Source organism: Cygnus olor, chromosome 20 (genome assembly GCF_009769625.2).
Source record: "Cygnus olor isolate bCygOlo1 chromosome 20, bCygOlo1.pri.v2, whole genome shotgun sequence".
Classification (NCBI taxonomy): Eukaryota; Metazoa; Chordata; class Aves; order Anseriformes; family Anatidae; genus Cygnus; species Cygnus olor.
In genome coordinates, this window is record NC_049188.1 from 5,025,352 (window position 1) to 5,039,033 (window position 13,682).

At 62.2% G+C, this 13,682-nt stretch overlaps 1 protein-coding gene and 1 long non-coding RNA gene across 6 annotated transcripts in view; both read right to left on the bottom strand.

Annotated features, from left to right (window-relative positions):
• Positions 1-10,834, bottom strand: part of DTX2 (deltex E3 ubiquitin ligase 2) — a 33,985-nt gene extending 23,151 nt beyond the window's left edge. For 3 of the 5 annotated variants that reach the window (XM_040532340.1, XM_040532338.1, XM_040532339.1), the window contains exons 1-2: positions 5,468-5,840; positions 883-1,468 (exon numbers count right to left, since the gene is read on the bottom strand). In XM_040532340.1, the coding sequence (XP_040388274.1) occupies positions 883-1,468; positions 5,468-5,771 (890 nt within the window). In that variant the 5' untranslated portion in view covers positions 5,772-5,840. Of the gene's footprint in view, positions 1-882; positions 1,469-5,467; positions 5,841-5,961; positions 5,981-10,742 lie in introns of those variants that run through there. The other 2 variants (XM_040532336.1, XM_040532337.1) reach the window with 2 other exon arrangements.
• LOC121057754 lies at positions 1,478-5,461 on the bottom strand. The gene is made up of 3 exons (XR_005813944.1): positions 3,815-5,461; positions 2,688-3,695; positions 1,478-2,598 (listed from the first exon to the last, which is right to left on the bottom strand). It is a non-coding gene; the product is annotated as an uncharacterized LOC121057754 (long non-coding RNA).
• Positions 10,835-13,682: the final 2,848 nt, after the last annotated feature.

The following is a 13,682-nucleotide window of genomic DNA, read 5'->3' on the forward strand; positions in this document are numbered from 1 at the left end:
TGGTTTGGGTTACAGAGGCCGCCCCTACCAGGTGGAGGGAAGGGCCACTTCGCAAAGGAGACGCTGACAGCCCCGGCTGGAGCTGCTGCCCCCGGGGTAACCCACCGCAGCCCCCCCAAGCAGCCCACACAGAGGAGAGGAGCGGGGCCGCAGGGTGAGCCCAGGAGATGTCGCTTTTCTTTTAGCTCGCAGCACCCAAAGGCCCGAGGAGAACCGAAGCCCTGCCTCCCACAGCAGCACGGCGCAGACACAGCCCTCCTTCGGCTCCAGCCGCTTGCCAGCAGGAGCTAAAATCCTGTGCTGCGAGACGCGTGCGTGCTTCAGGGCCTCTAGTGTGGCAGCGAAGCCCCACAGCACCCTTGTCCCCTCTTTGTTCTCATTAGAGACGTCAAACGTGGACTTCCTAATTGTGTCAGAGAACGTGGGAGGTCTCGGCCACGTGCAGCGAGTCCTGCAGGGCCTCCTTGAGGGGGAAGAGCTCTGAACAGGGCACTTTTCCACTCCACATTTGCCGTGCATTTTGAATTAAATAGGAACGTTCACAAACCCCCTCTTCATTTGCTCGGTCTCCCCTCAAAATTGCTTTCAGACGAACAGAAGTGCTACCAACCACCTGCGTTTCCTCTAGCATCTCCACCTGACTACTTCCCCCAGCGGCTCGGGGGACTTTCACGGCTGACAGGGAATAATTTTGAGTGGGAGAAGAGAGAAAGCAGAGGGGAAGCCTCCTCATCCATCGGACACAAAGGCACGAAGATCTCCCTCGCAGGGAGAAGACCCTTGTGCGGTCCCCTGGGAGAGAGAGGCTCCTAAACGAAGACCTGAGCACAGCGGGGCTCTCGGGCACGCAGGCAGCATTTAAAGGCGAACTGGGGGCTGTACCTGACTCCGTTCGGTGCAGACAGTCCTGTGCTGGGGCCCCCAGCTTGAGGCAAAGCCCAGGTGCTCTGTGCGTTGAGTCTCGGCGTCGACCTCGCCGCCGACAAAGTCGGTTTGTTGTAGGGCACAAAGCCCACGCCGGAAGAACTCGCGGACGTCGTCCTGCCGGAAACCTGATGCGTGGCGGAGGAGTTGGGGAAGTTTGTCCCGGAGTGCCGGGACCGCGTGGTGATGGGGCCAGTCCCCCCGTTGAGCCAGCACTGCTGGCAAGAGCAACCCACCCCCGCGTGGCCGGGGGCCGAGGCGGACGTCACCGGGTACGGGGAGTCCAAGCGCCGCTGCACGCTGCGGCGGAACCTCGTGGTCTTGTTGGTCTGGACCTGGGCCACCAGGTCGACGTCGTAGTTGTAGCCGAAGGGCGCGAGATCGACCCGCTGGTGGTTGGTGGCACGGGCCTGCTCCAGGACCTCGCAGACGCTCATCTCGTAGGGGGACCAGCCGCCTTCGTCGTTCTGCCACTCCCAGACGATGCCCTGCCCGGCCGCCGAGCTCCCGGGGAAGAGGTGCCTGCGGACCGCCCGCATCGTCCCTGGGGGGAGAGGGGAAAGTCAGCGTGAGCGGAGAAGTCAGGGGGAATCTCCTTCCGTGACCCGTTCCTACACAGGGCTGCGGTGGCTAACTGGAGGCACGAATGGACTTTCTCGCCCCGGCACGGGATGAGCTCAGAGAAACGCGACGCCTCCGAGCCCTCTGTCCCTCGGCCAGATCTGATTGCGGGCTGGCAGCGGGTTCAAACGCTGCGGAGAGGAAGGGAGGGAAGGGGAGAGGATCCGGACCCCGACACACCCAAGCACAACGGCGCAGCAATCACAGATGCTTCGCTGACGTTAAAAAAAAAAAAAAAAAATCAGGCTGAGGCACAGATCTGGTAAAAAACCTCCCACAGCCTTGACAACAGAGTAACTATAGAGACGTGACACCGTCAGCGAGCGCTCTGCAGAAACACTTGAGGGGCTGAACGCCTACCTCCCGCTGCTGTGCAAGGGTCTGGGGAGCGGGTGAAGTCCCACACGGGCAGGACGCGGACGTCAGAGCGGGGAAGGACAGGGCCAGCTTCTCCAGGCTCCCGCCTGCCGGGCGATAGAGCAGGAGCAGGGAGGAAAAGCCAGCAAAGTGATCTGGAAGCTGCAGAGAGCAGCTGTTCACACAAAGGACGAGGAATGAAAGCAGACACGCTGCTGTTGCGAGGCTGCTCTACGGCAGCAGCACGAGCTCGAAATCCCCTGGAAGCCTGGCTCTCCGGGGTGACTTCGCGCTTGGCTGCTCTACAAAAGCAGAGGGCGGCAGGAGGAGGAGGTGAGCCGCCCAGCAGGACAGGAGCCCTCACCTCTGCAAAACCAGGTCCCTGCAGCAGGGGCAAAACTGCTCCTGCTGGGAAAATCCTCGGCAGCCCCTCCGCGCGGAGAGGAGCAGGGACACCACGGGACAAGGCTGGGGACGCAGGAACGCGGGCAGTCTTCAGGCCAAAGGAGGAGCTCGGAGAAGAAGAGCACCAGGAGGGGCAAAACAAAAACAAAGCCCCTGAAGCTGTCATGAGGGCTGTGACGCCGAACTCCAGGAATGGAGGTGACAGAGGGCACACCTCCAGACGAGTATCTGCACCTCAGCCCCGCAGAGAGCGGCCCCAGGACGCTGCCCGTGGCCCTGTGGGACTCCGCGCTGCCTGCCCCGATTGCTGCCCGTGCCGGGGCTCTGCCTGGCTGAACGCTGGCTCGAGTCCCCCTGCCTCACACCGTGCTCATCTCCACCCTCACCTGCAGGCTGAACGCTGAGAGCTCAGCCCCAGGGCCCAAAGACCCGCGTGGGACGAGACCTCGCTCCGGCAGAAGTCGGGGCGGAAGGTGCCAGCGGACCCGAGCCAACCTTCCCCAGGCAGCAACCGGCGCTTTACAGGGGAAAGCAGAGAGCACGGCCAAGGGCAAACTCGAGCAACAAGTGCTCCGAGCCGGCAAACGAGGCCTGCCAAGCGTTGGAGACGCACTAACCACCGGGTGCCCGGATCCGCGGCCTCGCCAGGCACAGCACGCCGGGGGAGAGCTGAGCAGGGGGAAGTCTGAGGGTGATGTGGGCTGGAAGTAGGACAGCGAGAACAGCGCTGCATTTCGAGGGGAGTGCTGGGAACCAGCTCCCAGCGGAGAGGAGACCACCACGGGTAAAGCAAGGCGTCGGAAGGCCCGGCAGGATTCACGGGTGGGAGATCAGCCAGGCAGTCCCTGCCCCGCCGGCCGGTCAGAAGCCAAGAGCAGCACGGGGACCTGTAACTTTTAAGATCTCCAAACAGCAGCGGGAAGAGGAGCCGCGAGGAGTCCACAACGAGAGCGGAGGCACGTGCTTCTCGGAAAACGTCCCCCTTCCCCGGGGCTGGCAGGGAAGCTGGCATTCCTCTCCCGGGTGGGCAAACAGCTGTGGCGAGGGGACAGCTCCCGCTGCTGCCTCACCTCGCTTCCAGCTAATCTGCCCAGAGCAGCAGCTGAAGGCTAATCCTGCCCCCGAGACCCCCCTGCACAGCTGTCGCTCCCCGTCGGTGGGACGCGGCCCCGTTAACACTGCCTTCCTGTTATTCTCCCTGGCTTCCTTTGAAGAGCCCGTTTGTCTGTCTGGTAGCTAATGAGCAGAATACAACAGCCTATTTTTTTTTTTTTCGCTCTGTTTAAAGATTTTTCATGGGGATGTTTCCTGCAGGGATTCTTTTCTCCAGCACATGACAAAGGTCAGCTGGCTGCTCGCTCGGGAAGGTTCGTGTTTAAGGCAGGGCCCTGCAGAGAGAAAAGGCTTTGCTTAGAACTGGGCCATAAAACGGGGATATGAGAGCGTTTTCAACAGCCACGCTGAAGAGCACGTAGGAACAGTTGTGCACGGAGGGGAGCTCACAGACCTGGCCACTCTGCTCAGCATCGCTCCGAATCGGTGGGGACCCCTGCGGGGGAGCTGGGCAGTGCAATCGGCCCGTTCGTTACTGAAGTCTGCCGCAGATCTCGTCCGAGGAAAGAGGAGGTCACGTCATCCAGCATCATTTCCAAATCCACGCTGTGCCGCCCCCCAGACTAAATCCAAACCATCCCCCAGCGGCCAACGCTGCTAGATGTTTTGAGATCTTTCTCAAGGGACTGAAAAGGTGCGGGACGTTTGTAGAGAGACAGCTGCAGCCAGGAGGAAGGACGAGGATGTCCCTTTCGCACCGGGACACCTCTTCCAGCCGCCCAGGCTGAGATCTCAACCTCACCAAGCCGGGCTGCGTCCTGGAGGATCGCTGCCCAGGTGCTGGATGGAGCACCAGCTGCAAGGTTCCTTCACCACGCTGGCATTAAGAACGCAAGGAACAGCCGCTGGCGTCAGTTCTCGTGACCCACGCTGTATTACTGGAAGCCCCAGCCCTAGCAGGGCTTCCAGGCCATGCCGAGCCAGAGCTGCCAGCACACTCACCTAAAAGAGTTCCTCACCCAGCACTGTCCTAGGAAAAACTAACCTCGAGGTCACTGGTAAGCGCTGAAGTTCCAACAAAAACACGGATGCAGCTGCGATGAGCACTCGCCACCCCAACCACTTCCCTTTCCTGCAGGAACTGCCCGATCCTGCGGTTGATTCAAGATACCGCTCGCTTCTTGCCTCAGTTGGCAAGAAGCCCGCGCGCTGCCAACCTCTAAAGCTTGGTGGGGGGTTTGGGCAGCGCGGTAAAAAGCTGGCTGCGTCCTGGGGTGATGGGAGAGGAGCTGGCAAAAGGGGGAAAAACTGATGCATGGAGAATTTTCCGTTGGTTTGGGGTGCGTAACGCGGAATCTTCCTGGATTTTCAGGAGATGAGAGCATGCGCTCTGTCCCTGCTTCCTAAGCTACAGCTGCTCGGCACAGCTGGAGCAAAAGAGGACAGGAGTCACCTCGGCATGTTCTCAGCCTCAGTGACCTCAAGAGAGTCAAGACGAAAGTGAAAATTAGGCCTTAGACCTGCGATTAGGACCAACCCACCCCCGCCTCCCCGGGAGGAAGCGAGCAAGCCTGGGACCGCAGCGGGGGGGGGCGGGGGGTGGAAATATTCTGCGGCAGCATCGCAGCGGCGTGCGGGGGCTGCAGGCTTTCGCGGAGCAGCTTGCGCAGGGCGGCGTGCCAAGGTAAAGCAGCTGGCACTCCCACCGCAGGGGGAACAAGGGACGCAGGCGGGAGGGTCGGAGTCGCAGAAAGGCCTTTTTGTGCCGGTGGTCTTCGACGGATGCCCTGGGGGGGGGGGGGGGGGGGGGCGGAAGAAAGTTGCCAGCTCTGAGGGGTCTGGCTCCCGAGCTCTGGGCTCCGAAGGTCTTGGCGATGAGGCTCCTCGGGAAGTCACCTCCGCCTGCCCGGCACAGCCCCGCGGATTCCCAGCGCCAATTTGCTCACGTGCTGGGTGGCAGGCAGCACCAGGAGAGCAGCAGACGTGCCAGCCAGCAAATAACCACCTGCAGCAGCGGCAGAGCTTCGCAGGGCTCTCCTGCCCCACCTCTCTCCAAGCACGCGAGCGGCCCTGCCGAAATCCCGGCGCGGGAGGGGAGCTCCCTTACCTGTGTCCTGTCGGAACTGCGTCAGGCTTGGGATGTCGATGACGTAGGGGGCCAAGACGGCATCCGCGTGTCCCAACGGGATGCTGCTGACGAGGCCCGACCCCGAACGCCGGCCCTTCTGCTGAGAGGCCTGGAAAACCTGCTCGATGTAGCTGCACACGTTGCCTCGGTACGGCCTCCACCGGCCGAATTCGTCCTGCCATTCCCACACCGCCACTGCCGGGGTGCTGCCGTGCCCCGGGACGGAGGCGGGGGCTCCGGACGGCCCGGCCACGCTGCTTCCTGCTCCCTGAGCCGCTGCCATGGTCCTTCCTCGGGTCTGGGCACACAGCAGCTGCGCTGGCTGGCTTTACACCATCTTCTTCTGGGGGATCTGCAGCAAGAAAGAGCACAGGGAGCTGAGAACGATGCCCCAAATCCACCCCGCCCTGAACCCAAGCTACACAAGCCGTTTACGAGGGAAGCGAGCTGAGCCTTTCACAGAAGATGCTTACTGTGCATTTAGGAGAGCACAGAGGAGTGGATCAGCCTCAAAACCCCCTGGTCGAGGGCAAACGAGGTACCACCACCTACACCACGCCAATGCTAGCAACTTCGTTTGCTGATTCGGAGCGAGGGCTCTTTGGAAGGACTCTGCTTCCGACCCCAGACACCAGAGCTGCTGCAGACCTGCCTAAAGCCAGCTGCTGATCGGTGTCGATGTAGCCGTAAGCCCTGACCCGAGTTCGGATGCCCAGTAGCCAGGAGCCAAGGCGAGAGGCTGCCCTGCACCGCTGCCTGCCCGTGCTCGGAGCCCGTCCTGGCAGCCGCACGCTCCGAGCCCCGCCAGGAGCCCAGCGCTCGCGCACGGCCGTGCCTCGGTTACGCAAGCAACTCCAGAAACTCTCCGTGCTGATCTGAACTCTGGGAACACAACGCCAGCTCCATCCCAGCTTCTGAGGGGTTTTCATCCAGGATCAGTCCCTTGGTTCCTCCTGTGCAGCACTATAGGTGCGCACAAAGCCAGGAGCTGATCCTTTATGCAGAGCCCGAGAGCCTGCAAGGCACAGAAAGACAAACGTTAAGCTCCGTCTGGGACAGGGACGGATATGGAAGCACCAGGAGGAACAAAAGGCACAAGGAACAGCCTGCGCCACCGAGGGCGGTGATTCAGCAGGTCACCAGGACTGCAGCACGCCTACCTGCAGCTTCTGGGGGTGGAGAACCAGGGTCAGTCCGCTCAATCCACTGAGAGAGGATTTGGGGAAGAACAGAGAGAGGGGTAGGAGCCTTAAGACGTCCAGATAAAGACGCAGAGGACAGAGACTAAACCCTAACGACTAACCCTAACTCAGAGCAGGCACGGGATGCAGACACCAAAGACCACCACCACTCTTCGCCCCCGGGGGATATAAAAAAGCAGCCCCAAAGCCATCGCATGGCGTCACCCACCGCCACGGGGACACGCGGGTCGTTCAGGGACCCTGGGCGGAACGGGGACACGTCCGTCCCGGTGCCTGGACGCCAGGCAGACCGCTTGGAGCCCCCTGCGGCGGTGCTCGCGAGCAGCTGGGCACGAGAGCAGGAGCGTGGACGAACGAAACTCATCCCGCTGTAAAAACCAAGTCACCTTCTCCCCCCTAAGGTCTCGCGCTGTTGACTGCTCGCTTCGGTCCTGCCAGCCGACGGGGAGCTGCGAGCTTCCTTCCCGTCGCACGGAGAAGCCGAGGTCCCCCGAGAGGCGGCTAAGGCAGCGGGTGGCTTCCACCGGAGGATGCCATCTGCACGGGGAACGACAGCCCTGCCGGATGGGGGAAGATCCCACGCTCCGCGGAGCGTCCCATCCATCACGCTCACGGGGCCCGCTGGCTTAAAAAAAAGAAACAGGATAAAGAGAGCAAGGAACAGACACGCCCACACGTCTGCATCTGTCAGAGGAAAGCAACGCTTCCTCCCGGAATTCGCTGCCGATTCGTCGGAGCCGCTCTGAGGTTTTCGCACCACACCCCCGGCTCGACCGGGGTTGGGGACGAACGGCTCGGGGTCACCACACGAGTCCCCGCGCGCTGTGACCCATCCTTTATCTTTTTTTTTTTTTTTTTTTTTTTGCTGTCGGGCGTTCTCACCCCCCCCCCGCCGTGCACGCAGAGGGCTATCTCGCTGCTCAGAGCGACAAATTTAAACGCGAGGTGTCAAAGCCGACACCTGCCTCCGCCCGTGCGGTCGATGGCGGGTTTCACACCAGCACATCCACGCTCCACCTGGAGCGGCGTGCGTCAGAGCAGGGCTCGGGGCTGCCTGTCCCACCCGCCGCCCCGAGCCCCCAGGAGCTCCCTATTTATGAGGGGAGAAGTTCGCCAACGCCACTTTCCCCCGAAGCTGGTGCCAAGTGCTCACCTGCGGAGCCCACAGCCGCGAGCGGAGCGAGGTTTTTTTTTAGGGAGGCAGCAGCTTGTTTTCCTTCCTTCCTGAGGCACGGCGGCAGGAAACGGAGAAGAGAGGACAGCCACCACGCAGAAGGGCACCGAAAGCCACCTCCCTCACGCCCCACCTCGTGCAGAGAAGGGGGCAGGTGCCACAAGTCTCTTCTCCTCCCCTGGGCCGGCGGCGACGCTCTGAATCCGGAGCCACGCAGGCAAACCCAACCCCACGCAGCGAAGGCACCTGCCTGGCCGCCCGCGAGCACGCCGGGCTCCGACAGCCGCTTCCCCGTCAGAAAGGCCAAATATTTTCCTGCGCCGGGGCTGCTGGGGCGCAGGAGGAGCCAGGGGCACGTCCCAGCCGCCCGCCCCCGGGTGCTGCACGAGCTGCAGCTGCCCACAGAAGGGGGGGGGGGGGGGCAGGACACGAGTCCTTGAGCTGGGGCAAACACCGGCGAGAAGAGGCCTCGAGTTGCATTTCCTTCCCCGCAACACCAACTCAGCAAGGCGCAAAAACACTAAAAGCGGAGTTGCTGTACTTTTTTCTGTGCCCCCCCCCCCCCCCGGGGGGCTGCGCTAAGGCGGAGGGGGCTCGGGGCGCTGTGCTAACACAGCCTGGAGGCGGCTGCCAGGGCTGGGGCCGCGGCACGCAGCTGACTTGCCTGGCGCCACATTTGGGACGCTCGCGGCGGCCACCGCATCCCTCTGACCCCACTTGCCTGCTGCCCCAGCTCCTTCCTGGCTCAGTCCCGGCGGGCACCAGCAGCCCTGGGGGCACCGCGTGCACGTACCGGGCCCCTCGGAGCGACGCCTCCCCCGGGAAGGCAGAAGTCACACCGACCGCTAAGGGCGACGCTCGCTCAGCGAGCGCTCCCGGCTCCAATTATAAATCCCACGGGACTTTTATTTAAGCCCCAAACGAAACCAAAATCCGACAGCCGAAGACTTAAACACCCCCGCCGACCGCCCCCCGCTTAGGAGGCGATTCGTAACTGGGGTCTGTTCGGTTTGACCTGGAGCTCCAGCGCAAACGCTGCAGCGCTTGCCCCCGAGGCTTCAGCTGGGGACTCCTCACCCAAGAACGGGGCGCCTTTCAGTTGTTCCCCACGGCCGAATTCGCTCCCCCCCCACCTCCAGCCCCAGCCAAACACACCGAGAAAGGCAGAGGAGGAGCAGGTGGGGGCGAGGGGGATTAAAGCATCCGGGAGACAACTGTAATTCTCAATCCTCCGTCCTCAAACGGAAATGTATTTTGCTTTAAATGCAGGATCTTAAAATTCACGAGCCTCAAATGATTTCTGAAAACCCCAAGTCCACTTGTAAGCTCCTGAACCGGAATTGCCAACGCTGTTAGAAACCGAAGCGATACGTGAGCTTGTGCCACAGCTGGAACAAAGCCCTCGAGCTGGGCTGCGGTTGCAAAACGCATTTTAAAAGTCACCAGATTGGTAAAACTGACTTCTCAGCGGGCTGCTCAGAAAAGGGGGTGCCCGGGGGGGGGGGATTTGTTAGGGGCCTCTAACACCAGGTGAAGGACGGGACTGGAAGGGCCGCAGGGAGCCCACGGCGAACTCTGACTACACGGGGACAAGAACACGCAACACACGGGGAGGCAGCGGGGCTGAACGAGCCTGGGACCCCACAGTCCTGTGCCACCGTAACCCCAAAAGGAGCCCGGGCAGCACCCCTGTGCCCCCCCCTCACACGCACACCCCCAGCACCAACACAACAGCCGGCAGCAACCCAGGAGGGAGAGGGGAGGTCGCCGCCAAGACCCCGGCCACGCAGACGGACCCGACGGATGACCCCGTGGATAACCGCGGTGCCCGGGTTAACAGCCGAACACAGGGGAGAAGTAAAACCCGACCGCCCAAACCTGGACTCCGTCCGCTCAAAACAAGCCCCGAGAAAAGCCCCTGAGCGAGGAACCACGCTCGGCTCACCCCTCGCTCGCTCCAGCGTCCTCCTGGGGTGCGGGGCAGGGGATCACGGATCACAGAGAGACTTTATTTGGGGGGGGGGGGGGGGGGGACACGATCCTGAGCTTCAGCCAGCACCCAGCGCACTCACCCACCGGTCTCACGGGCCGAAAGCCTGCCCGGTGCCTCTGCGGGGGGATGCCCCGGCGGCACAGCACCCGCAGCACCCCGAGGCCGCCGGCTTCTCTCCTGCCCCGGTCGTGTCCTGGCAGGACGGGCACCACGCACCCGCCGGCGGGGCCTGGGCTGGCCTGGAGGGCTCCGGCTGGACGTGGCAGGGCACGAAGGCAGCGGCGACCACCGGGACGGCTCAGGGCGCTTCCCCGGGGGGCACCCAGCACCCTCCTGGGGGGGGACCCAGCACCCCCGGGGGGCACCCAGCACCCCCCCGGGGGACCGAGAGCCAAGGCAGCTGCCCCTCACTGGGGCTCCCTCTCAGCCCCCCTGCCCCCAAACCAACCGGGCAAGCGGCGGGGGAAGCAGAAATGCGAATTAAAGGGTCATTTTTGAAAAAAAAAAATATACATATATTTTTTTAAAAGGGAAACGGCGCCAGGGCGGCTCTGGGGGAGCTGCTCCCCGCAGCCAACGAGGCGCTGCCCGTCCCGGCCCACCAAGGCCCCAGGGACACACGAGCGGCCTGGGCCCGGTCCCCACGACCCCAAACCCGGTGCCCAGCCCCCAGCCCCGCTCCCCCCGACCCCAAACCCGGCCCCAAACCCGGTCCCGGGCCGCACCGGAGGCTCGGGCCCAGCAACGGCGGGGCCCAGGGGAGCCGTCTGCCGGCCGGGCAGGGCTGGAGCCCCCCGCCCGCCTCCTGCCGCCGGCCCCGAGCCCGCTGAGGCCACGACCGGGGCCAGGACCGGGGCCGGGCCCGCCGCCCCCCCCGCCCCTCACCGTGGCTCCCGGCGGCTCCCGGCGCTGCCGCTTCCCGGCCGGCGGCTCTGGCACTGCGCGTGCGCGGCGCGGGGCCCGCTGGGAGATGTAGTGCGGGGGCGGGGCGGGAGGCGGGGAGGGGAGGGGCCGTGGGGGAGAGGGGAGGGGCCGTGGGGTGGGAGGGGGGAGAAAGGGGGGGGTGATGAGGGGGGGTGATAAGGGGGGGCGATAACGGGGGGCGATAACGGGGGGTGGGGGATAAGGGATTGATGCGAGGTGGGTGTGCGCGACATGGTGTGAGTGTGATGGGTGTGTAAAATAGTGTTGGTATGGGGCAAGTGTGTAAAACAGTGTGTGATGTGGGGGGGTGTAAAATAATGGGTGCTATGGGGGGGTGTAAAATAGTGTGTGATATGGGGTGATGTAAAATAGCTTGTTCTATGGGGGGTGTAAAATAGTGTGTGCTATGGGGGGATGTAAATAAAATACCGTGTGTGATATGGGGGGGCGTGGTACAGGGTGAGTGTGTGTGTAAAATAGCGTGTGATATGGTGTGTGTGTGTAAAATAGCGTGTGGTGTGAGTGTGGTGCAGTGCGAGCGTGCGAAATAGTGTGTGGTGCAGGGTGTGTACAATAGCGTGTGATATGGTGTGCATGTGGTACAGGATGAGTGTGTAAAATAGGGTGTGATGTAGGGGGTGATATGGTGTGCATGTGTAAAATAGGGTGTGATGTGGTGTGAGTGTGTAAAATAGTCTGTGATATGGGGGGTGTGCATGTGTAAAATTGTGATGCATGCGTAAAATTGCGATGTGGTGTGAGCGTGGTACAGGGTGAGCATGATGAGTGTGAGTTTTTAAAACTGTGTGATACAGTGTGCATGTGTGCTATGGTGTGTGTGTAAAATAGTGTGTGATGTGTGTGTGATACACTGTGTGCACGGTACAGGGTGAGTGGGTAAAGTAGTGTGTGATAACGGTGTGTGTGTGATGTGTCGTGTGTAAAACAGTGTGTGTATAAAATAGTGTGTGATATGTGGTGTGTGTGGTACAGAATGAGTGCGTAAAATAGTGTGTGCGATGCGGTGTGGGGGGGCTGATCGCAGATTAACTTCCCCACAGGACAAACCCGAAGTGAGGGGAGTCAGGGAGAAATTCCAGCCGTGTGGGCCTGCTGCGGCCTGCCGAGGAGCGGGGCCCTTCCCAAACCCTGCAGGCGCTGTGAGCGCTTCTCACTGCCACCTAGTGTGCCACCTAGTGCTGCATGGCCCCCCTCAGCGCCCCTGTCCCCTCAGCACCAGTGTCCCCACAGCAGCGGGATGCTGGTGCAGGCCTGAGGCAGGCGGCACGCAGGCCATCCCATTTCTGTGCCCCATGGGTTCGTGCACCAGGGGAGGCAGCGCCCACCACCGTCTGCCTTCCCCGCACCCTATTTTAGGGCTCCGCTCCTAAATCCCCAACGCCAGCCGGTCTGAGCTGTGCAGCCTGCGGGTGGGGTGCTGCGAGCTGTGACTGCCCTGCGCAGGGCCGGCAGCGCTACACCAGGAGCAGGCCGCTGTGCTCCGTGGGCTGGTGGATGCAGGTGGGAAGTCACCCGGTCCCCACGGCCACAGAGATAAGAGGTTGATATAGAAATGTGGAAAAGACCCTTTAAGATCATCAAGTCCAACCATCGATGCTGGACCCTGTCCCTCAGTGCCCCGTCCATGCGTCTCTTCAGTACCTCCTGGCATGGGGATGCCATCGCTTCCCCGGGCAGCGTGACCACCTTCTCCAGGAAGAAATTCTTCCTAATATCCAATCTAAACCTCCCCTGGTGCAACTTGAGGCCGTCTGGGACTAGATTCACATAGGGTCCTGCTGCCAGGGGCCCGATATCCCACCCAGAGAGGTAACCTCATGAGAGGGGACGCAGAACAGTGAAGGACTCACATCTACTCCCACAGGCTGTAGCATGGACACTGGGATCACCCATGGGTGCTCCAGGGCACCTTTGTGGGTCTTGCCCTGCACTGTGCAGGGAAAAGAGAAGAAGCTCTCGCCCTCGCTGCTGTCACCAGTGGAAACACATCCAGCAGTGTTTGGGCACCCCGATGACACAGCAAAATGCTCGGATAGACAGTGGCCCAGCAGCCGCTCGCTTTGAGCACCTTGCTGTGACCACCCAGAAGGGACCCAGCTCCCCGTTTCCCACCCCTGAGGCCATCGGAGCCTGTCAGCGGGGCGTCCTTGGGCTGCTCCTTCTCTCCGAAGCGGGTTCCCCGGGCAAACAAAGGCCGTTTTGTGCAGGGCTGGGTTGCTCTCCCTCAGCTCCACCTCGCTGCAGCCCTGCGCCAGTGCCGAGGCTCCCCGGGGGCTGCAGCCTCCCTTCCTTCTGCCCTCCACAAATGTGTTAAAATTAAACACAACCGTCAGCTGGTGCACAGGCTGGCCAAAGATGCTCTCGTACTGGTTTCGCCTTCCTCTGTGAAGGTGGGTAGAAGGGCTGCTTTCCTCTGGGGACAGCAAAGGGCTGTGGGGAGAGGGAGCAGGAGCAGCGGTGGATGGATTCCAACACCTCACAGAGCTCCTGGGTCGCTGGGACCAACGGGGTTTGGCTTCCCGCTCCCTAGGGAGCCCCCATCCCCGGCGGTGCCAGCAGCCCCCAGATCCTGTGCAGGGAGACGGAGGGAGGCAGCAGGAGGAGAGGCAGCAGCAGGGCAGGGTGGGCAGGAGGGGTGTTGCGTCCCCTCTTCTTGAGCATCAGCAGGTCTCGCAGCCATCAGCCAGCTCGTGCTGTCCCTTCCTTCCCCATCCTGCTGCCGGCAAAGCCTCCTCCCAGCTGAATTCTCCCCAAAATGCAGATGACAGCAGGAAGCAAGCTCCTGAAAGCCTGCTAGTGCAGCTCAGCAAGCAGCAGGGTAAGCCTGCAGCTCATCAGCACCCAGCCCGTGGCTCACACCTCCCCGAGGAACAGACCAGC